The 25,061-nt window shown below is 43.1% G+C and overlaps 1 protein-coding gene across 2 annotated transcripts in view; it reads right to left on the bottom strand.

The window, feature by feature from the left end:
- Positions 1-17,610, bottom strand: part of CFAP36 (cilia and flagella associated protein 36) — a 44,285-nt gene extending 26,675 nt beyond the window's left edge. The window contains exons 1-3 of one of the 2 annotated variants that reach the window (XM_062209471.1): positions 17,318-17,610; positions 10,842-10,906; positions 10,152-10,253 (exon numbers count right to left, since the gene is read on the bottom strand). In XM_062209471.1, coding sequence (XP_062065455.1) covers positions 10,152-10,253; positions 10,842-10,906; positions 17,318-17,432 — 282 coding nt within the window. In that variant the 5' untranslated portion in view covers positions 17,433-17,610. The remainder of the gene's footprint in view (positions 1-10,151; positions 10,254-10,841; positions 10,907-17,317) is intronic. The other variant, XM_062209472.1, reaches the window with a different exon arrangement.
- Positions 17,611-25,061: the final 7,451 nt, after the last annotated feature.

Here is a 25,061-nt window from a genome sequence, read left to right as displayed (position 1 = left end):
GTGGCCCGGGAGGGCAATGGAGGATGGCCCAAGTGCTTGGGCCCTGCACCTGCATGGGAGACCAGGAAGAAGTACCTGGCTCCTGGCAGTGAGCCAATGGAAGGAAGACCTTTCTCTGTGTGCCTCTCTCTCTCTCACTGTCTAACTCCGCCAGTCAAAAAAAAATAATTTAAAAAATTATAAATATTTAAAAAAAAGAAAATTACAGTAGCTACATGAATTTCAGACAAATCAGTCCCCAGAACAAGAAATCTGATCAGAGATAAAGGGTATAACATAATGATAAAAGAGTCAATTTATAAGATACCTAACAGAGCCTCAAAACTTGTGAGGCAAAAATAGAACTGCAAGAAGAAATACATGAACCCATGTATTTCAATACCCTCTTATCAGAAATGGACAGTTCTAATGGAAGAAAATCAGTAAGAACACTGTTGAACCATAGTTAAGTAGCACTTTTAGTCAACTGAATCTGACATTTATGCATCTCTTCATTCAAAAGAGAAAAATACACATTCTTCTCACACTAATACAGAGCATTCACCAGGACAGATAATAGTCTATGCCATAAAACACAACTTAACAAATATAAAGGACAGAAATCATACAATGTCTGATCTCTGACTACAGTGGAATTAAACTAGAACTAAGTAACAGAAAGACAACAGGAGAAAAACATTCTCAAAAACACACTGGTTGAATTAGAAGTATTAAAAGAAATTTCAGAAGTATTTCTAACTAAATAAAATTACAGCTTACCAAAATCCACAGGATACAGCAAAAGCAGTGCTTAAAGGGAAATTTATATTAAAAAAGAATGATTCAAAATCAGTAACATAACTTCCACTTTAGGAAATGAGAAAAAGAAGAGAAAATTAAACCCAAGTCAGGCAGAAGAAAAGAAATGTAAAAATTAGAGGAGAAATCAATGAAATTGAAAACAGAAAATTAAAAACAAAACAAAACAAAAGCTAGTTCATTAAAAAGAAAACAAATTGTTAAACTTCTAGACAGGTTAACTAAGAAAGTAAGAGCAAAGGTTCGAATTACTATTATCAGAAATGAAAGAAAGACTACCACTACTGATCCTATGAACATTAGAAGGATAATAAATACTATGAACTAACTCTATGCCCACAAAATTTGATAAGCTAGATGAAACAGATCAATTTCTTTAAAAAAATTTATTATGTATTTGAAAGAGTTACAGAGAGAGAGGGAGAGGCAGAGAGACAGAAATCTTCCGCCTGCTAATTTCACTTCCCAAAAGGCCACAACGGTCAGGGCAGGACCAGGTTGAAGCCAGGAGCCAGGAGCTTCTTCCAGGTCTCTCATTTGGGGCAGGGGCCCAAACACTTGGGCCATCTTCTGTTGCTTTTCCCAGGACATTAGCAGGGAGCTGGATTGAAAGTGGAGCAACTGGGACATGAACCAGCACCTATATGGGGTGCCAGCATTGCAGGTAGTGGCTTTACTGCTACACAACAATGTTAGCCCCATGGGTCAATTTCCTAAAACACAGCTAGACTCACGTAAGGAGAAAAAAATCTGAATAGGCTTATAGTTGTTAAATCAACTGAATCAACAATAACTTTCTGAAAGAGAAAACACCATGCCTATATCACAAATGAATTCAATGGTGAGCAAACATTTAAGGAAGAAACTACCAATTCTTTAGGATCTCTTCCAGAGCTGGCATCCCATATAGGCACGGGTTCGAGACCCAGCTGTTCCACTTCCGATCCAGCTCTCTGATATGGCCTGGGAAAGCAGTAGAAGATGACCCAAGTTCTTGGGTCCCTGCACCCACATGGGAGACCACCCGGAGGAAGCTCTTGGCTCCTGGCTTCCCATTGGCACAGCTCCAACCATTGCGGCCAACTGGGGAGTGAACCAACAGATGGAAGACCTCTCTCTCTGCCTTTCCTCTCTCTCTGTGTAACTCTGACTTTTAAGTAAATAAATAAATAAATCTAAAAAAAAAAAAAAAAGAAGGAGGAGGTACTTTTCTCTGAAGGCTCTGAAGGGAGGAGAGAATTTCCACTTTGCTTATGGCCCTGTCTAAATACTGATGAAGTTTGTGGATTCAAAAGGTTTCCACAGCCTAGACAGCACATGTCAAGAGCCTTGGATGACCACTGACGTCATGCATAAGACGTTGTTAAATTAACAACAGGAGTCACTGTGCACTAACTTCTCATGCAGGACCTCTGTCCTCAAAGAGCTGTATTATGATTACTACAAAGCAGTAAACAACACGCTTTGTGCTGTTTTGCCAGCAATGCTGACAGCTTTGCTACTCCATGTTGTATTATGAGGGTTAACAGTAAAACTTGTTCTCAAAGATTTATTTCATTTTAGTGTATTAAGTGGGGGATATTCTTATGTCACATAAGTTTTAGTTTATGCCTCAGTGTCCAACTCCATTACTTGTTTTCTTAAGTGCTTCTTTAGTTAATGATAAAACTCATTCTCCAAGACTTACTCTTTCTTTTAATGTATTAAGTGGGGAATATTCTTATGTCCCATAAGATATAGTTATGTCTGAGTGCTCCCAAAAGACGCATCATTCTTGGGTGCTTCTTTAAAGTTAATTAAGTTTTGCCTGCACCGTGGCTCACTAGGCTAATCCTCCATCTGCAGCGTCGGCACACCGGGTTCTAGCCCCGGTCGGGGCACCGGATTCTATCCCGGTTGCTCCTCTTCCAGTCCAGCTCTCTGCTGTGGCCCGGGAGGACAGTGGAGGATGGCCCAAGTGCTTGGGCCCTGCACCCCATGGGAGACCAGGATAAGTACCTGGCTCCTGGCTTCGGATCAGCGCAGTGCGCCAGCCACAGTGGCCATTGGAGGGTGAAACAATGGAAAAGAAAGACCTTTCTCTCTGTCTCTCTCTCTCACTGTCCACTCTGCCTGTCAAAAAAAAAAAAAGTTAATTAAGTTTCTAAAAAAAAAAAAGTAGTGAAATTAACTTCAAGATGCAACAGCTTCGAACAGCCCTTGTGACTGCTGAGGAACAGTTTTGTTTTTTTTTTTATTTCATACAAATTGTTGAACTCTTAGCATAGAATTGGTCTTCTGTGTATAATGCTAATTGAAAATGGATCTTAGTGGAGAATGGGGCTGGGGAGAGGGAGGAGGGAGGAAGGCTAGGAGTGTGGGTGAGAGGGCGAGTATGGTGGGAAGAATCTGTGTTCCTAAAGTTGTACCTATGAAATGCATGAAGTTTGTATTCCTTAAATAAAAGGTTTCTTTGGGGAAAAATTTAAATTAAAATTAAAAAGAGCCTAGGCAAACAGAAGATAACACATCTATTAGAATGTAAAAAAAAAAAAAAAAAAAAAAAAAAAACCAATATCAAGTATTGACAAAGATATGGAGACAAAGGAATTCCCAGTCATTGCTGGTAGGAATTCAAAATGGTACACTTTAGAAGACAGTGTGGCAGTTTCTTACAAAGCTAAATTTAGTCTTACTACATGATCCAAGATTTCACTCGTAGGTGTTTACCCAAATGAGTTGAAAACTATGTCCACACAAAAGCCTACACATGAATATTATAGAAGCATTATTCATAATTGCCACAACTAGAAACAATCAAAAGGTAAATAGATAAACAGTGGCACATCCACACAGCATTCAGCACATCCATAAAAAGAAATGAGCTTTTAAGCCTAAACAAGCTGTAGAGCAATCTTAAATGCATATTGATTAGTGAAAAAAACCAATCTGAAAAGGCCATATGCTATATGTTATATGATGTTCTGAATAAGGTAAAACTATGGTGATAGTAAAAATATGTAAAAATATCATTCATTGGGGCCGGCGCTGTGGCACAGCAGGCTAACATCCTGGCCTGAAGCACCAGCATCCCATATGGGCGCCAATTCTAGTCCTGGCTGCTCCTCTTCTGATCTGGCTCTCTGCTATGGCCTAGGAAAGCAGTAGAAGATGGCCCAAGTGCTTGGGCCCCTGCACCCACATGGGAGTCCCAGAAGACGCTCCTGGCTTCTGGCTTCGGATAGGCACAGTTCCAGCCATTGCAGCCAACTGGGGAGTAAACCATCAGATGGAAGACCTCTCACTCTCTGCCTCTCCTATCTCTGTGTAACTTTGGCTTTCAAATAAATAAATAAATCCTTAAAAATATATATATATATCATTCGTTGACAAGATTTTGGGTCAAGGCCCAGCAAGATGTATATGAGAAGCACAATGGATTTTTAGGACAATAAAATTGTTTTTTAATGATACTGTAATGGCAGATATATAACATTATGTAGTCAGCAAAATCCATAAAACTACAACATAAAGAGTTAACCCTAATGTAAACTATGAAATTTAGTTAATAATAACATATCAATACTGGTTCATCAGCTGTAACAAATATACCACACTAATGCAAAGTTTTAATAATAAGTAAAATTACTATCTGCTCAATTCTCTATAAACCTAAAACTGCTCTAAAAATAAAATTTGTTAATTTTAAAGCCTCACTAGTCACACAAAACATTATCTTGTATATATTTTTTAGAAAATGAATGGTAACATCACATATGTAATCTCTTCAACAGTGCAAATTACTGGAAAAAAGCACAATTTTCCCAAGTCATTATTATTTTTAAAAGTTTTTGAAAGCATTCATTTTCATCTTGTGGAGGAGACTTGAAAAAAATGAGGTATCTGAGATGGAACAAGGCTAAAGTTCAAACAACTCAAGTAAAAAGTAAAACCAAAAAATAACCTTTGTCTCTTGTCATAGAGAAGTATCTGGCTTTTAAATACCAACACTGAAACTAGTAGTCAGCTCTATCGTCACCAAAAAATCACAAGCAATAAAGGCAGTCACTTCTGTCTATATCAACCTGAAAATACCACAAAAATTCAAAGTTCAACTGAAAGCAACTGATATAATAAACACTGAGATGATTACTGTATCATCATATTTTCTATCATATTCTTCTGAACTGTTTAGAAGGATAGTCTGACTCATGTTTTTTTTTTTTTTTTTTTTTTTTTTAAGATTTATTTATTTGAAAGGCAGAAATACAGAGAGAGCAAGAGCAAGAGATCTTCCATCCACTGTTTCACTCCCCAAATGGCCAAAATGGCCGTGGCTAGGCCAGGCTGAAGCCAGGACCCAAGAGCTTCTTCCCAGGTCTCCAACAGGGGTGCAGGGGCCCAAGCACCTGGGCCATATTCCACTGCTTCCCCAGGTACATTAGCAGGGACCTGGATCAGAAGTGGAACAGCCAGGTGAATGAGCACCAATATGGGATGCTGATACTATAGGCAAAGGCTTCACCTTCTTTTTTTTTTTTTTATAATTTTTTTTTTTTTTTTTTTTTGACAGGCAGAGTGGATAGTGAGAGAGAGAAAGGTCTTCCTTTTTGCCGTTGGTTCACCCTCCAATGGCCGCTGCGGCCTGCGCATCTCGCTGATCCGAAGCCAGGAGCCAGGTGCTTCTCCTGGTCTCCCATGCAGGTGCAGGGCCCAAGGACTTGGGCCACCCATCCTCCACTGCCTTCCCGGGCCATAGCAGAGAGCTGGCCTAGAAGAGGGGCAACCGGGATAGAATCCGGCGCCCTGACCGGGACTAGAACCCGGTGTGCCGGCGCCGCAAGGTGGAGGATTAGCCTGTTAAGCCACGGCGCCGGCCAGGCTTCACCTTCTAAGACACAAAGCCAGGCCCTCCCCTTATCTTTTTAGAAACTACATATATATAACAGAAAAAATTGGTTCCTTACTAGAACTCTCCATCTATATTTCTGAATGTAACACATAAAGAGTATGCCAGAGGTTTATGTCTAATAATCACCTAATCAGGTGAAAAGAAATTTACAAGTCTGCTCTGGTAGTACAATTCAATGGGAGCTGGCAGCTGGTTTAGCAAACCAAAACCAAACCAAGCAAACCAAAACAAAACAAAACTTGCCTCCTAAATTATCCAAGGCAATCAACTGGTTCTTGAGCTCATTCTTATGCATCCATATTGGCATGCTGAAATCAATATTCTTATATTTAGATATGGAGATTAGATTGCTACAAAGCAGTAAACAACACGCTTTGTGCTGTTTTTCCAGCAATACTGATAGCTTTGTGCTACTCCATGTTGTTATTTGGTATCTGGTGACTAAGAGTTGGCTCTAGTAAAGAATAAAGCTAACTAGTCCCCATGGGGATTGAATCCATCTACCCTGATTAACACACAGTTAATCAACCACAAAAATAGCTACCACTAATGAAGAGGCACTTCCATTTATTTACAGACTACCTGATGTATGCCAGGCATTGTGCTATGCACGCTTTAGGTAGATTACTTCTCAAATTTCACAATAGCCTTTCAAAGTAGATTCTCTTCCTATTTTACAAATGTGGAAACCAAGAACCAGAATGGTTAAAAAAATAAAAATGTAAGACAGCTTTTGTTGAAGGTCTTACAACTAGTAAGTGAGAAATCCAGGACCTAAATGCTGTTCTTTTTGTGTCAAAAGGCTACCTACCTTGCATATAACAATACTGAACTAACAATCAGCTTTAAATAAACCAAAAGGTAGCATGGCAGAAGGGAAAAATAAAGAGGTGATAATCTCAATTTGGAAACAATATGTGGAACATCTATATTCACAAATAATTTAAAGTTATCTGGGTAATACAAACAAAAAATGACTGTGTCTACTATTACTGTGAATATCTTCACTCATTCACTATGGCTTAACTAAGAGGTTGACAAATTTTAACCAAAGCAGCAAAATATTCCTGAAAAAGAAGGAAAATAAAAAAACAAGTATCAGGGGCCGGCACTGTGGCACAGTGGGTAAAGCTGCTGTCTGCGACATCAGCATCCCATATGGATGCCGTTTCAAGTTCCAATTACTCCACTTCTGATCCAGCTCCCTGCGAATGGCCTGGAAAAGCAGCAGAAAATGGTGCAAGTATTTGGGCTACCGACACCCACATGGGAGACCTGAAAGAAGCTCCTGGTTCCTGGCTACAGCCTGGCCCAATGCTGGCTATATCTGGAAAGTAAACCAGCAAATGAAAGATCTCCCTCTCTCTCTCTCCATCCCTCTCTGCAACTCTGACTTCAAAAAATAAATAAATAAAACAATGTCTTAAAAAGAAATTAAATTCTCATTGATAATTTTTAATCACATTCTTCCTGTACAAAAAGAAAAAAATAATACATAACTGTGGTACATACAGAATAAATATTGGTAAGCTATAAAATAACTTGTGTTTTATAGAATTAGTAACTAATAAAACCAAGTATTAGTTGACATTAATGTGGCCACATCAATAGCATTGAAATATTATTTACTTTTTGTTGTAAAAGATTTATTTATTTTTGAAAGGCAGAGCTACAGAGAGACAGAAAGAGACAGAGAGATCTTCCATCTGCTAGTTCACACCTCAAATGGCCACAACAGCCAGGGCTGAACCAGGCTGAAGCCAGAAGCCAGGAGCCAGGAGTCTTCTCCAGGTCTCCCACGTGGGTGTAGGGGCCCATGCACTAGGGCCATCTTCTACTGCTTTCCTAGGCCATAGCAGAGAGCCGGATCAGGTCTTTTTGAGCCTTCCTCTGCTTCTTTCCCAGGCACATTAGCAGGGAGCTGGATCAGAAGTGAAGTAGCCAGGACTCAAACCGGTGCCCACAGGGAATACCAGCACCACAGGTCATGGATTTAACCTGCTGTGCCACAGTACCAGCCCCAAAATATTATTTTTTTTAAAGATTTATTTATTTGAGAAGCAGAGTTACAGAGAGGGGGAGGGAGAGAGGGGTGAAGAGAGAGAAACACAAACAGAGACCTTCCATCCTCTGGATCACTCCCCAAATGGCCGCAACGTCAGGAACTAGGCTGATTCAAAGCCAGGAGTCCAGAGCTTCTTCCGGGTGTCCTATGGGCTACAGGGGCCCAAGCACTTGGGCTATCTTCCACTGCTTTCCTAGACCATTAGCAGGGAGCTGGATTGGAAGTGGAGCAGCCAGGACTCAAACTGGTGCCATATCAGATGCTGGCACCACAGGCCATATATATCATTGAATGAGGAGTTATGAATGAGGAGTTATTGAATTGATCATTGAATGAGGAGTTATGCAACAGAGAACTACCAAGAAGTGCTGAATTAAACAGTAGTCAAAGCAACCTCATCCAGGCCACAATAACAAGATCATTTAAGCTAACATTTTTTGAGACCTACTTATCAGGCATGAAATTCTCATCTTTATGCTACTTCCTGGAAATGCAAAGAAACCAAAACCAACTGAAAGGTGTTACAAACTAGCAGGACAAGCAGAATTGCAAAAAACTGCAATTTAAGGCAGAGTACCAAAAATACCAGTGTAAAAGTCTTTAGTGAGATTGAATGAGTTATGATCCGACTAGGGAAAGCAACAAGCTGTTAAGATTAGCATTTCAGCCAGGTCATGATGATAAGGATTCTTCCGGGTTAAAGAAGGGAAAATGAAATGAGTTGGGGAGGGGCCCATACATTCCAGGGATAGCCTAAGCAAAGCCAGCTCCTCACATGCTTTTAAAAGTAAGTGGCCTTAGCCGGCGCCGCAGCTCAATAGGCTAATTCTCCACCTTGCGGCGCCGGCACACTGGGTTCTAGTCCCGGTCGGGGCATCGATCCTGTCCCGGTTGCCCCTCTTCCAGGCCAGCTCTCTGCTGTGGCCAGGGAGTGCGGTGGAGGATGGCCCAAGTCCTTGGGCCCTGCACCCCATGGGAGACCAGGAGAAACACCTGGCTCCTGCCATCGGAACAGCGCAGTGCGCCGGCCGCAGCGCACCTACCGCGGCGGCCATTGGAGGGTGAACCAAGGGCAAAAAGGAAGACCTTTCTCTCTGTCTCTCTCTCTCTACTGTCCACTCTACCTGTCAAAAATAATAAAATAAATAAATAAATAAAAGTAAGTGGCCTGGGGGCCACCGCCGTGGTTCACTTGGTTAATCCTCCGCCTGCGGCGCCAGCATCCCATATGGGCACCAGTTCTGTCCTGGTTGCTCCTCTTCCAGTCCAACTCTCTGCTGTGGCCTGGGAAGGCAGTGGAGGATGGCCCAAGTGCTTGGGTCCCTGCACCCGCATGGGAGACCAGGAAGAAGCACCCGGCTCCTGACTTCAGATAGGCGCAGCGCCAGCCGTGGCGGCCATCTGGGGAGTGAACTAACGGAAGGAAGACCTTTCTCTCTGTCTCTCTCTCTCACTGACTATAATTCTACCTGTCAAATAAAAAAAAAAGGTAAGTGGCCTGGAATAACAATACACAACGTGTTAGAGAATTATAGGAGATTAAGGTTGAAACTATAATTTGGGGTCACATAATAGATAAGCCTCACTATACCCTTTCTAAGAAATTACAGTTTGTTTGGTAGAAGGTGCGAAGTCCTAAGTTTTTGAGAAGGATACTTGAGTTATAGCATTATATTCAGGAATCCATATTAGGCAATTTGGTTCCAAAACAAGGAAACTTCAAGAACTACAGACAATGGATCTGCTAAGTTTATAAAATGTGAAACTTGTAGGTTAGCAGTTAAAAAAGCAGTGGGGATGCCTGCATCCCATTTCAGGGTGTGTGGGTTTGAGTCAGAGCTCCACTTGCAATTCTAGCTTCTTACTAATGTGCCCCCGGAAAGAAATCAAGTGTTTGGGTCCCTGCCACCAACATGGGAGACATGGATTGAGTTCCCAGCTCTCAGCCTCGGTCTGGTCCAGCCTCAGCCACTGTGGGCATTTAGGGATGGAGCCAGTGAATGGGAGCTCTGCCTGTCTGTCCCTCTCTCTCATCTGTCTCTGAAAGAAAAAAGAGGAAGGAAAGTGTGGCTGGGGGGGAGGGAAGGAAGGAAAAGAAAATTTAAAGAGGGGTAGCAACCACAGAATTATCAGAGATCTCCATAAATAAAACAGTAGTTTGGATAAACTCCATAACCTTATTATAGCTCTGAGTTCATAAAGTTGATTTCTAACTGCATCAGTTCATTAATGCCTTAAGTTATCATTTCTTGAATTTGTTCTAAAGAAGAACCCACATTTTACCTTTCACAATGTCCAAAATATTAGACTTCATCAATCAAATATACCAAATTTAAGTGAAACCCTGGGGATTTGTGTTAAAACTACATGTTAGCAGAATTACAAAAAAGCAAAAACCTGTGATGTATGGGTCTTTGCAAGTGGAGAAGTGCATGCTTCTTGAAATTGATCTTCATTAATTCCGATGTCTTTAAGGTAACTTTCTAACAGTTTTTCAACCTAAAAAGAGAAAGATTAGCTTTTATAATTTACAAAGGAAAATTCTAAATGACAATTTTCATATTCAATATTATCTTTATAAAAGTATAACCAATGCAAATATCAATCTCCATATTATATTATGTGGTAGTAACATTGTCTTTCACCAAAAAACAAACAACAAAAAGTTAACTTTGGGGGAAGAATCTCATGAAATTTAATTCCTTCTATGAGAAATAAATGAAGTCAGGATTATCAAGTTCCATGTGACACAACTCTCTTTCTACCCCCAGGTAGTTTAAAAAAAAATCACAAGACACTGGTTACTGAATAAATTACTAATACCCCCTGGAGGCATCAAAAGAATAAGAATAAAATTTAAAAATCAGATTATTTGGAAAAACAGTCCTTAAGTTCCACAGTAGAGGAGACAAGAAATCATAATAAGGAGATGCTCAGAGAACGTCTGAGCCTGCTAGAACTGGCAGTACTGTTAGGGTAAACTGGATCTTTGTGAATAATGCTAATGAAAAAGAATCCATTTTCAAATTTAGGAAAGTATAAATATTATCCTAATTACCTTTAAAAATCAGTGAAAAAAATACTCACTAGTTCTTTGTATTCCTGATGAATCTCTGTATAGGTTAACTTGCTTTCTTCTTCATCATCAAAAACTAAATTTAAAAGGAAAAAATATTGCATACTGTAGAGGAACAATCATTTCATTAATACAGATATAAAAATCTACTTCTGGAGCAGGTGGTTAGCCAATTAAGACGCTCATATCTTATATTGGAATACAAGGGTTTGATGCCCAGCTACAGCTGACTAACTTGCCTGAAAGGACCCTGGGAGGCCAGTGGTGATGGCTCAAGTGGTAGAGTTTCCATAACACATGGGAAATCTAAACTCTGAGTTTCTGGCTCTCAGCTTCACCTCAGCCCAGAGGATGGGAGCTCTCTGTATGTTTCTCTAAACACATCAAAAAAAAAAAAAAAAAACTTAACCTCCTTACAAATGGAACTGCAGTATTATTCTTATAACCTAGCTTTTTAGCTTCAAATTCTTGGGTTTTGTTTGTTTGTTTGTTTTGTTTGTTTTAAATGTCTATTTGAAAGGCAGAGTTATAGAGAGGCAGAGGCAGAGAGAGAGAGAAAGGTCTTCCATCCGCTGGCTCACCCCTCAAATGGCTGCAATGGCAGAGCTGGGCCTATCTCAAGCCAGGAGCCAGGAGCTTCTTCTGGGTCTCCCATGTGGGTGCAGGGGCCCAAGGACTTGGGCCATCCTCTAGTGCCTTCCCAGGCCATAACCGAGAACTGGATGGGAAGTGGAGCAGCCAGGACTCAAATTGGCACCCATATGGGATGCAGGCACTGCAGGCGGCAGCTTTACCTGTTACGCCAGAGGGCCAGCCTGAAATTCTTGTTTTTTTTTTTTTTTTAAAGAAATGTATGTAAATAATATAGTATTAATTTTAAACAAGTTTTTTTCTCCAACTTAAGAAAATATTTAAAAGAAATACTACCTCATATTTAAGAAGAACACTAATTTGCAACTTTCTAATCAATAATGCAATGTTACTTCAAAAGGTTCATCGAAAATGGAATTAAAACATAAATTTAGGGGCTAACGCTATGGTGTAGTGGGTAAAAGCTGCTGGCTGCAGTGCTGGCATCCCAAATGGGTGCCAACTCAAGTCCCAGCTGCTCCACTTCCAAACCAGCTCCCTGTTAATGCACTTGGAAAGCAGCAGAATATGGCCCAAGTACTTGGGCCCCTGCACCCATGTGAGAGACCTGGAAGAAGCTCCTGGCTCCTGGTTACAGATTAGCCCAGCTCCCACTGTTGTGGTCATTTGGGGAGTGAACCAGTAGATGGAAGATCTCATTCTAACTCTCAGGAACTCTGCCTTTCAAATAAATCAATAAATCTTGAAAAAAAAGAAATAAATTTATTTTAGTAAAAAAAAATGAAATTCATGCACACAAGGGCCTTCAGAAAGTTCACAGAAAATGATATTATTAAAAAAAACTAGGGCCAGTGCTGTGGCATAGCAAGTAAAGTTGCTGCCTGCAGTGCTGGCATCCCATATGAGTGCCGGTTCTAGTTCCGGCTGCTCCTCTTCAGATCCAGCTCTTTGCTATGGCCTGGGAAAGCGGTAGAAGATGGCCCAAGTCCTTGGGCCCCTGCCCCCACATAGGAGACCCACAGGAAGCTCCTGGCTCCTGGCTTCAGATCAGCGAAGCCCTAGCGATTGTGTCCACCTGGGGAGCAAACCAGCAGGTAGAGGGCCCCCCTCCCCTCTTTCTGCTTCTGCCTCTCTGTAACTCTGAGTTTCAAATAAATAAATGAATCTTGAAAAAAACAAAAACTATGTAAGATTTCAATTTTAAGATTTATTTTTTATTTATTTGTAAGGCAGAGTTACAGAAAGAGAGGGAGAGACAGAGTGAAAGAGATTTTCCATTCTCTGTTTTACTCTCTAAATGGCTACAACAGCCAGAGTTGTGCCAGGCTGAAGCCAGGAGCCTGGAACTCCATCTGGATATCCCATGTGGGTGCAGGGACACAAGCACTTAGGCCATCTTCTGCTACTTTCCCAGGCATGTTAGCAGGCAGCCAGATTAGAAATGGAGCATCTAGGACTGGAAGTGACACCCATATGTAATGCTGGCATCAGAGGCAACATCTTACCCCACTATGCCACAATGCCGGCCCCAAGGATTTCAATTTTTTTGCACCAAAATAAACTTAAGTCTTTGATTTTCCATTAACTTTGTTTTAAAAGTTTAGTTATTTACTTGAAAGAGAGTTCACTTGGTTCACTCCCCCAATGGCCTTGATGGCCGTGACTAGGCCAGGTCAAAGCCATGAGCCTGGAACTCCATCAGGATCTCCCACACGGGTGGCAGGGACAAGCACTTGGGCCATCTTCTGCTGCTTTTCCAGGCACATCAGTAGGGATGTGGATCAGAAGTGGAGCAGCCAAGGAGCTGGCACTGTGGCTCAGTGGGTTAATCCTCCACCTGTAGCACCAGCATCCCATGTGGGCATGATTCTGGTCCCGGCTGCCCCTCTTCCGATCCAGCTCTCTGCTATGGCCTGGGAAAGCAGTAGAAGATGGCCCAAGCACTTGGGCTCCTGAACTCATGTGGGAGACCTGGAAGAAGCTTCTGGCTTCTGATCAGCCCAGCTTCAGACATTTGGAGAACAAACTAGCAGATGGGAAACCTTTCTCTCTGTCTCTCCCTCTCATTGTCTGTAACTCTACCCCTCAAATAAATAAATAATATCTTAAAAAAAAAAAAAAAGTGGAGCTGCCAGGATTTGAACAGGCATCCATACAGAATACAAATATCGTAGGCAGTGGCTTAACTCACTTGCTGCGCTATAACCCTGGCCCCTCCATTAACTTTTAAGTGTGTTCAGGTAAGGCAACAATTTTTTTGTAAGCTTTTAATGAAATCTTATTTTTAAAACTTTTAAATGTTAATCCTTCTAAAACAGTCTCCAGCTTATTGTACTGGAATTTTTCTTATGAAAATTTTACTGAAAGTGATTAGCCCCTTTCTGTTACCATAGGTCGGTAATGATGTTAAACTTAAAAAACCAAAACGTGGAGCCAGTGGTGTGGCGTAGCAGGTTTGGGCCCCTGTATTCACATGGGAGACCTGATAATGCTCCTGGCTTTGACCTGGCCAGCCCTGACTTTGGGACCATTTCGGGGGTGAACCAGCGGATGGACGATCTCTCTCTCTAACACTGCCTTTCAAAGATATAAATAAATTAAAAAAAAAAAACCACGTGATTATATGTGTGAAATAATGTAGATTTCAAATATATATATTCCCTCAGGAAGCTACAATCTAATTAAGAAAACAGGACAGGGGCCAGAGCTGTGGCTTAGTGGGTAAAGTCGCCACCTCCAGCGCTGGCATCTCATATGGGTGCCAGTTTGAGTCCCAGCTGCTCCACTTCCCATCAGACTCTCTGCTAGGGCCTGGGAAAGCAGTAGAAGATGGCCCAAGTCCTTGGGCCCCTGCACCCGCATGGGAGGCCTGGCGCAGCTCCAGCTGTTGTGGCCAATTGGGGAGTGAACCATCAGATGGAAGACCTCTCTCTCTCTGCCTCTCTTCTCTCTGTAATATTCTGACTTTCAAATACACAAATAAGATCTAAAAAAAAAAAAAAAAAAAAAAAAGACAAACTCATGAATTGCAAACAATAAACATATTTCATTCTCCCAGAATGATCTTTCTAACTTCTGCAATTTTCAGTTTAACTCTTCAACAACTGCTCATTACCAATAAGTGCAAAATCTTAAGCAGGTCTGAGAAGATTCCAGATCTCATCTCCTACTACTCCACAATCCAAGCCTCAGCCTCCTAACAATGCACAACTACTTGGAACACCTCCAAGCATCATATATACCACTTCAAATACCCATGACTTTGCATAAGTCCTGTCCTCTTTTTGCCCCCTTTCTCTCCCAGCCACACTTCAAGATATTGCCAAGTAGCACCTTCTGCATGATCTGCTAACCCACATCCAACTCCTAACCTGGTTAGATCCCTTCCTCTGATCTCTTACAATGTACACTACCATATGTCTTCCTTTATTATATCAACTGCTACACTGTATTTCATTCTGTTTACCAGCCTGTCTTCTCCACTAAACTTTTCAAGCACCGAATTTTGTTTTATTTGTCTTTCTATCCCCAGCTTTTGGCCCAAGGATATTCAATAAATATTTGTTGAAATAAATGTTGGATTTATAAAGCTGTAGAAAACTGACATTGAAATTATCTGAGGTTGAGATTAGCACACAGGCAATGCCAAGTGAGTGAAGTATAAACAGGTATTTGAAGTGTCCTTGGCATGTGATTTCTATTTAACCCTGGCATCTGCTCTGTGTAGCACTGTACATATATTCAATACAACAACTACTTAGGCTGTTTTCAGTCCATTCTGAAACCAAATTACTACAGTACAAGTTTCTAAGGCTAAGATTTCAGCCTCTCAATAAAATTATACTATCAGGTATGTTATTACTGGGATACAGCCACTTTTGACACTTGTAGTTAAAAAGATAAATGAAGCTTTAATTTTCTTTCCCTTTTTAGTATTTAGCCTCAGTGGCACAAACACCAATAACAGGTGATATAATTTTTTTGTTATTTTAAAGGATACTGGAATTCTAGGTGTATTATCAGTGTCTTTATTGTTTTTTTTAAAGATTTATTTATTTATTTACTTGAAAGTCGGAATTACACAGAGAGGAGAGGCAGAGAGAGAGAGAGAGGTCTTCCATCCGCTGGTTCATTCCCCAGATGGCAGCAACAGCCAGAGCTGTGCTGATCCGAAGCCAGGAGCTTCTTCCGGGTCTCCCATGCGGGTGCAGGGGCCCAAGGACTTGGATCATCCTCTACTGCTTTCCCAGGCCATAGCAGAGAGCTGGATTAGAAGTGGAGCAGCCGGGACTTGAACCGGCACCCATATGGGATGCCAGCACTGCAGGCAACGGCTTTACCCACTATGCCACAGCACCGGCCCCTATCAGTGTCTTATAATTTCAAATTTTTAAAAGGAGTACAAATAAAATTATTTTGTTTTCAAAACCTCTTAACACTACCTGTGAAAATCAACAGTTAGGGAGCAGGTGATCAGCCTAGCAATTAAGATGCCTGCATCCCACCTCCAAGTGCCTGGATTCAATGCTCCACTCCAGCCTCCTGATGATGTAGACCAGGGGAAGCAGCAGTGATGACTCCAGTAAGCTGGGTTTCTACCACCCAGGTGGGAAACATGGGTTAAGTCTCTAGTTCCTGGCTCAGGCCTGGTCCAATCCAGCCCTGGTCATTGCAGGCCTTTAGGGAGTAATGAGCAGATAAGAGCAGGTTCTCACGTTCTCTTTCTCTCTCCTTCCCTCTCTCCTTCCCTCGTTCTCAAACAAATAAATAAAAATTTAAAAACACAACACTTAAGAACTACTATTTTTATTTTGATTATGGCAAATAAAAATGTGATTAAAAAAATCAGTGGCCAAACAAAATTTCATCTTCACCAGATTCATAGAATCTTGGGTTTGAAAGAAATCTGAAAAGGACATCCAAGATAACTAACCGTTTGATAGTTGCAACCCCTCTAACAACTTGATTAAGTCAATGTCAGACCCATTCAAAACCTGCTGGTGCCCGAGAAACCCATTACCTTCTGAGTCAGAAGAATACATTCTGTTAGGAAGCAAAACTTCCTTCACAGAAATCGGTTCCCCTATGTCTTGTGCTCAGCGACTCTAACTCTAGTCCACCGAACCTTACAAGACAAGTCTAATCTCTCTAACGTAATACAAATGTTCAAATGACTGACAGATATCACAACTCTCTCGAAGTCTTGCGCAGCTGAACAACCACAATAATGGCTGTGTGTGTACTCACCCCTAAGACACGGTTTCTGGTTCCTTTTCTATGAATGGGCACCAACCAGTCTCCAAGAACTGATTATAGAACTCTAAGCATGAGCTGATTAGAAACTTAGCCCGCACACCACCGCGAATATTATGCCACGTCTGTAAGCCTCACTGGGTAGAAGCGCACCCCTCTCCATTTTGGGGACAACCGAGATTTGGAGCATTTAACAAGGGAAACAGACGTTTTGCTGAAGTAGTCACATGCTCTCCGTTGCTCATCGGTCTCTCCTAGGCTGGCTGCACACAGGCCCAATGCTAGCTAGCAATCTGAAGGAACCTAGAGGGAAAATGACGCGTCCCCTCCCGAGCCACCAGAACAGCTGTTAAAAAAGCCCACCCCAAAAGTGCACGTGCCCGGGGCAGGCACAAGCAGGGTAGGGTCGAAGACAGAACACAGGATTAAAGTCTTAACGTTTTCCGGCGTGCGCCTGGGCTCAGGGAGAGGGGAATCTCAGACTGCATTTTCAGGTCTGCGAAGGAAAACACCGGCGGGGTGAAAGCAATTGCTCCCCCACAACCAGCGCTAAACACGGCCGACAGGAGTGGCGACCACCTCCGGGCCAAGGGCCGGTGTGAGGCAGGCGAGGAAGGACGTCGGCGCGAGCTCTGGTTATTACCTTCACATTTCTGCTCCACGAAGTCCAAGATGGGGATGGACCAGTCCGGGCCTCGGAGGAACCCCGCGATGCTCTCCACCACCCATTCCACCTCGTCGTCTTTTTCCGCAGACATACCGCCCTTCTGGGCGACGCGGATCCCTAGGCCAGGCCGCTGGAGCCTGCTGGGGCCTCCTGGCCACCGGGAGCAGCGCAGAGCGGAAGAGCGGGCCCCGCGGTCGCCCAGATACCTGGATCTAAGCTACAAACCGGTCAACGTAAAATGGTCGCTATGGCAACGTGCGTAGCCGCCCCAGGCTGCGGCCCGGAAGTGAAGCTGGCTTCCCCGGAGTCTGCGCTTCTCAAAGGAGGCGGGGGAGGGGCGGGGGAGAGCGTTAGAAGAACGTTTCCGATTGGTTGGAAAACAGCAGCAGCGTATCAGAAGATACCTCTCCACCCATTGGTCCGGAGTTGCTAAGGCCCTGAGTGGAAGTATAGGCAGCCTTTGGCTGGGGACCCGGGTAGGAATCCGTGTGTTCCCTCCTGGGAAGTCGCAGGGAGCCAAGCCTTAGAAATGGCGGAGTGAGGGACCACAGTGACCCGGCCTTGACAGAAGGCCTCAAAGACTTCAGTTCGTCGTTGTATCCCAGTCCCTCAGTCCCAAACACTGAGAATCGCTGACCCAGAAGCCTTTGTAATTGAAGGATTGTCTGAAAATACAAAGCTGATCAAAGCTCTGTAAGACTTGCTCTTAGGCTCTGCGGCCAATTTGCTTCCTGTAGCTCCAGACAGGTCTTTAACAGTTCAAGCACAGATGGACATAACTACAATTAGCTTTTCAAGGGTAAAATCGAAGTTAATATTCATCTTACATCAAATAACTCCAACTCAATTTCCAGGTTGCGATCTATTGTGGAATGAGTCTTCAAAGGTCATCATCAAGGTTCTTGGAGTCCTGGGATATCTTCATACAACATGGTTCCGTGAATGGAGTCCTTATAGGCTTATGTACAACTATGAAACCTTTTTCACTTACTATGTTTTCATCTTTTCAAATAAGAAAAGTGCTTCCTTTACAAATGCGAAGTATTCTATAAACCATTCTTTAGTCTATTTTTATTTCAAAATGTTTGTATGCACACATATCTTACTTGGATGCATAACTATGATCATTAGTGTGCAATTTTTTTCTTGTTCTGCCTGTATGGTTTGGGAGTGCTATTAAGTATTCAACCATTCTTTGCTTCTGCAGACTGCTAAAATAAACATGTATGTATCTATAAGAACTACTGGGCCTTTTAAAGTTTCTTTTTTTTTTTTTTTTTGAAAGGCAGAGTTAGAGAGAGATCTTCCATCTACTAATTCACTCCCCAAATGGTTCCAAAGGCTGGGGCTGAGCCAAGTTGAAATCAGGAGCCTGAAATTCCATCTGGGTCTCCCATCTGAAGACAGGGGCCCAAGTACTTGGACTGTCATCTGCTGCTTTCCCAGGCACATTAGCAGGGAGCTAGATTGGAAGTGGAGCAGCCAGGACTCTTCTAATCAGTGCGTATATGGGAAGAAGGCATTGCAAGAAGTGTCTTAATCCACTGAGCCACAATGCTAGCCCCACGAACTGCTGGGTTTATTTGTTATTCCACCGGAAAGATGTTAATACAACTGCTAAATGAAAGAATGTGTACCTTGATTTATTTGACCATTGTTAACTACTAGATTCAATTATTCCTACATAGCTTTCAAATGATTCTGTCAGCAAAAATCCACTAGAAAAGAATTTAAGATAAAGAGACTTCAGAAAACAGTCTAGGGCTAGCACTGTGGCACAGTAGGGTAAGCCAGAGTCTGCAGTGCCAGTATCCCATATAAGTGCTGCACTTCCACCGCAGGCCCCTGCTAATATACTTGGGAAAGCAGCAGAGGATGGCTAAAGTCCTTGGGCCCCTGCACCCATGTGGGAGACCTGAAAGAAGCTCCTGGCTCCTGGTTTCCATTCCCAGCCATTGTGGCCTTTTGGGAAATGAAGCAGCAGATGGACTGTCTCTCTCTTTCTCAATCTCCCTCCCTCCCTCCATGTCTTTGTCTCTCTCTGTAATTCTGACTTACAAATATGTAAAATAAAAACAAACAAACAAAAACGTCTGCAACCAAGGGAAGAGAAGGAGCCTTTAGGCTCAGAATGATCAAAAGGTTATATAAGGTTCCTGCTCAGGTTCCCATCCAGGCCTACTATACAGATGAGGGATGCCAGATGCCAGCTTCAGAGACAGCACTCTAACCTGATGGCTTCATACTCAAAAGTGACCTCAGTTCACGGTCAGGCCTGGATGGCAAAAATGGGACTTTTGGGCGGCTGTCCATCTCAGCAGTTGAATCAGGAACATGCCTAGGCACAGACCACAAAGTGGTTTTTTCAGGAGCACAGAGCATAACAGAGTAAATGTGTAACGGCTGGCCAGCAAATAGCTGCTGAACTCTGTTTTGAGCTTTAGGCCCATTTCCCACTTAGGGTCTGTCTTGAAAGTTCAACTTTCCCTGGCTTCCAATTCCAAACAGTTTACTGCATGATATTTTTGTTTTGGAGTTTATGTCTTTGTTCTGATTTAACTTTTTAATTAAGAATGCACATCATCTCTGATTCCATACGTGAGAACTTGGAGTGAATTCCTCCTGTACTCAGAAATGTTATAACTTTATTGGTAGCTGCCATGTGTGACTTGCCCCAACTCCTGGACTGCAAAACTGTCCAGGTTCTGTCCAGTGTAAGAATTTGAGGATAAGACATAGGTAAAGATCAAGAGAAACAAGATGATTTGCATGCAAAGCAAAGGTACACACTCAAGAGGGTGAGTGGGCACACTAAACTAAGCTGCACTCAGTGAGGTTTGGGTCCACCCCAGAAGTGATCTGGAGGCATAGAGGGTGGTGTCTGGGGCAAGGTTAAATTGAAAATTTAAAGGGGGCAGATTTGGGGGCAGACCTTGAATTTTACCCATTGACTTGCTCTTTTTAGAAAGCTCAAAAGTGTGATGATTTCAGGTCCATAATAGGAGTAGAAGTGTCAGCCATGGTAATTTTATTATAATGACATTACAAGCAGCTAAAGGTCATTGCTGGAATGAAGTCTCCAGCTGCAACCATGTTGGTTATTTTGGGCCTCAGCTGGTTCAAACCAGCAGTTTCAAGGACCCGTCAATTTTCTGCTGCTTAGAAATGGGAAATGGTTGGCTGGTGCCAGTGGGGCTACAGCGCAAGCTGGACTGCAGCTAGGGGCTGGTGATGTCAGCTCTGCTTGCTAGCTGCCTCCTTGCCTTCATTAAAAATACATATAAACTCGGGGCCAGTGCCGTGGCTCACTTGGTTAATCCTCTGCCTGCGGCACCGGCATCCCATATGGGCACCGGTTCTAGTCCTGGCTGCTCCTTTTCCAGTCCAGCTCTCTACTGTGGCCCGGGAGGGCAGTGGAGGATGACCCAAGTGCTTGGACCCCTGCACCCACATGGGAGACCGGGAAGAAGCACCTGGCTCCTGGCTTCAGATCAATGCAACACCGGCCGTAGCAGCCATTTGAGGGGTGAACCAACGGAAGGAAGACCTCTCTCTCTCTCTCTCTCTCTCTCTCTCACTCTCCCCCCCCCACTGTCTATAACTCTACCTGTCAAATAAAAAAAAAATTTTTTTTAAATACATATAAACTCAAGAGTTTGACACTTTGTGAGTTTAGGCCATGGCAACTGCTGCTTTGGAGAACATATGCTATAACACCCTGCATTCTGTCAGCTCCTTTTCCACACACTAAGTACCCAGGCTGCAGAGAGGCCAGGCCTGGAAGCTTGCAAGCCTGGCATGTCCACACTGGTGCCACTCATTAGCGGCATGGAGGAAGTTCACCAATGCTCACTGGGTGTCTGCTGTGGATGTCAAGCCAGCTTCTACCAAAAATCACTGATACAAAGGTACAGCTGAAACTTTAATTAGACTACTTTCCACAGAGGCCTACTTCCACCCTAACTGAGCTAGTGGACTTTAATAATTTTGACCCTTGGTGCCAGCGCTGTGCTTCAGGTTAAGCCTCTGCCTGTGGTACTGGCGTCCCATGTGGATGCCAGTTCAAGTCCTGGGTGCTCTACTTCTGATCCAACTCCCAGCTATTGCTTTTGGGAAGGCAGCAGAAGATGGCCCAAGTGCTTGGGCAGGTGCACCCACTTGGGAGACCCAGATGAATTTCCTGGCTCCTCACTTCAGCCTGGCCCAGCTCCTGCTGTTGTGGCCACATGGGGAGTAAACCAGTAGATGGAAGGTTTCTCTCTCTCTCTCTCTTTCTCTCTCTCTCTCTCTCTCTCTCCCTTCCAAATAAATAAGCAAATCTTTAAAAAAATAATTTTGGAACTCACTATGTGGTGAATATCCCTCATGTGTTGAGTGTATTTCCTGTGAAATTTGTTCACATTACTTACCCCCTCTTTAAGTACTGTGAATCTAAGGAAAATTGTATGGCAATCATACTTTGATCATGTCCTTATTTTTGCCAGACATAACGTTACTTCATTGTATTAAACCCATAGACAACTATGTAATGAATGTACTTATACATATGTTCCTGAAACATGTTCTCATTGTTTCTTCTGAATAAATTCTTCAAGGGAAAATTACTGAACAGATTTTTAAAAATATCTTTGACAGGGGATGGCATTTGTGGTACAGTGAGTAAAGCCACTGCCTCCAGTGTTGACTGACTGCTCTATTTCTGATCCAATTCCCTGCTAGTGACCTGGGAAAAGCAGCAGAAGATGGCCCAAGTGCTTGGGCCCTGCTACCCATGTCAGAAACCCAGATGAAGCTCCTGGCTCCTGGCTTCAGCCTGGCCCAACCCTGGCCATTGCAGCCATTTAGGGAGTGAACCAGCGAATGGAAGAGCACTCTGTGTGTGTGTGTGTGTGTGTGTGTCTGTGTCTGTGTCTCTGTGTAACTCTGACTTTCAAATACATCTTTAAAAAAAAGCAAAAGGAAATATCTTGGACATCTGCTAAGTTAAAAATGATACATTATGGTAATGGCATTGTGATATGGTGGGTCAAACTGTTGCCTGCAATGCCAGCATCCCATATAAGCACTGGTTGGAGTCCCAGCTGCTCCACTTCCGATCCAGCTCACTGCTAATGCACCTGGGAAAGCAGCAGGTGATATTTCAAGTATTTGGACCACTGACATCTAAGTGAGAGACCAGAAGGAGGAGGTTATAAAAATACTATCTAACTGCATTCCACAGTACTGGGCACTAGAGTCTTTCCAGGGCTTTTCAGTTTCCCTGGGGGCTTTCCCTTCTTTTATTTTCTTTCATTTTTTTAAAGGATTTATTTATTTATTTGAAAGAGTTACAGAGAGAGAGGGGAGACAGAAGGACGGAGAGAGATCTTTCATCCACTGGTTCATTCCCCAGATGGCCACAATGGCCAGACCTGGGCCAGGCAGAAGCCAGAAGCCGGGAGCTTCATCCGGGTCTCCCATGTGGGTACAGGAACCCAAGAACTTGGGCCATCCTCCGCCGCTTTCCCAGGCCATTAGCAGGGAGCTGGATCAGAAGTGAAGCAACTGTTACATGGATAAGCACCTATATGGGATGCCGGCATCAAAGGCGGTGGATTTACTGGCTGCACCACAGCACCAGCCCCTCCACCCCACCTTTTTTTTTTTTTTTTTTGACAGGCAGAGTTAGATAGAGAGAAAGGTCTTCCTTCTGTTGGTACACCCCCCAAAATGGCCACTACCAGGTGCTTCCTCCTGGTCTCCCATGTGGGTGCAGGGCCCAAGCACTTGGGCCATCCTCCACGGCACTCCCGGGCCACAGCAGAGAGCTGGACTGGAAGAGGAGCAGCCGGGACAGAATCTAGAGCCCCAACCAGGACTAGAACCCAGAATACCGGCGCCGCAGGCGGACAATTAGTTTAGTGAGCCACAGCACCGGCCTTCCACCCCTTTCTTTTATTTTCTTAGCTTTGTCAGGGATTCCTTTAGGTCTGCAAGCTTTCTCATTTATTTCAGATGTTTTGTTATTTCAGTTTGCTCCTCAAAACTTAAGGCTTTTATTTTTATCCACTAAAGATTCTTCTAACCAAGATGCTTACACAGGTTTGAGATATGCTTATGCTTCTGATGAAGTAGACACCAACCGAGAAGCACACAACACACACTCTTAGGGCAATGCCTGTGGATGCACAGGGTAAGAGTAAGAAGACAGCATGGACATGTGTTCAGTCAGGTAGTCTTTTCAGTGTCTCCCAGGAATGTAAACCACAGTCATCGCTTGCAAAATCACAACTCACTTTGGCAATTTTATTAAGATTTATTTATTTGGGCTGCCCACATTGCAAGCAGCACCTTAACTCACTATGCCATAACACCAGCCCCTACTTTGGCAATTTTACTATTTTTATCCACTGCATATGCATAGATTTTTATGTTATAGGTATTTTTAAAAGAAGAAACTGAAATAGAATCACACTCACAAATGAACCTACATGTAACTATGCACCAGGTACACATGCATGAGGGTACTTCAAAGGATTCATGGAAAATTCACATAGTCCTATAATTCCATTTTCCATGACCTATTTAAAGCACCCTCATTATCTGCAGTACTTTTACCATAGGGTTGGTGCAGTTTAATTAGAGAACACATTTAGAATGTACTTCGGAGGGGGGGGAGGTGGCCATGCGGCATAGGAAATTAAAGTCCTGGACTACAGCACCAGCATCCCATATGGGTGCCAGTTCAAGTCCCAGCTGCTCCACTTCCCATCCAGCTCCTTGCTAATGTACCAGGGAAAGCAGTGGAAGATGGCCCAAGTCTTTGGGTCCCTGCACCCATATGGGAGACCCAGATGAATCTCCTGGCTCCTGGCTTCAGATTGGCTCAGCTCCGCTGTTGTGACCACTTGGGGAATGAACCAGCAGATGGAAACCTCTCTGTCTCTTCCTTTCTCCGTAACTCTTTCAAATACATAAGATAAATCTTTAAAAAATCTACTTGGAGCCAGCGCCGTGGCTTAACAGGCTAATCCTCCGCCTTGTGGCGCCGGCACACCGGGTTCTAGTCCCGGTTGGGGCGCCGGATTCTATTCCGGTTGTCCCTCTTCCAGTCCAGCTCTCTACTATGGCCCGGGAAGGCAGTGGAGGATGGCCCAAGTGCTTGGGCCCTGCACCCCATGGGAGACCAGGAGAAGCACCTGGCTCCTGGCTTCGGATCAGCACGATGCGCCGGCCGCAGCAGCCATTGGAGGGTGAACCAACGGCAAAAAGGAAGACCTTTCTCTCTGTCTCTCTCTCACTCACTATCCACTCTGCCTGTCAAAAAAAAAAAACAAAAAAAAAAAAAACAAAAAAACAAAACAAATCTACTTGGGACCATGCTTGATATTTAGGAAGTATTCAATACATATTAGTTGTTCTTATATGCAGTTAAGTGTTTATTTAGATACATGCAGTGTGGGTGTGAGGAACTATTCTCTTTCTTTTTATTGTCAAGGCATTTGTGTCCTTTGCTTTAGCTCTACTGGTCTGTTTCTCCCCTTGTGCACTGATACCGAGCTTGTACCCTATTAAGAGGTTATTAAGTTCAGTCTTTTCAAGAGGACCGCATTCTAGGCTTTTCAGAGATCATGTGGATAACAACTGCTCACATGTATGTAGTGCTTTATAGTTGACAAAGGAAACATGCATCGGTTTCACCAAGAGCAACCTTGTGAGCTGAATAAAAAATGGTATTTGG

This window comes from Lepus europaeus, chromosome 13, assembly GCF_033115175.1.
Source record: "Lepus europaeus isolate LE1 chromosome 13, mLepTim1.pri, whole genome shotgun sequence".
Taxonomy (NCBI): Eukaryota; Metazoa; Chordata; class Mammalia; order Lagomorpha; family Leporidae; genus Lepus; species Lepus europaeus.
The sequence above is the reverse complement of the archived record's forward strand: the minus strand, read 5'-3'. Positions and strand labels throughout refer to the sequence as shown.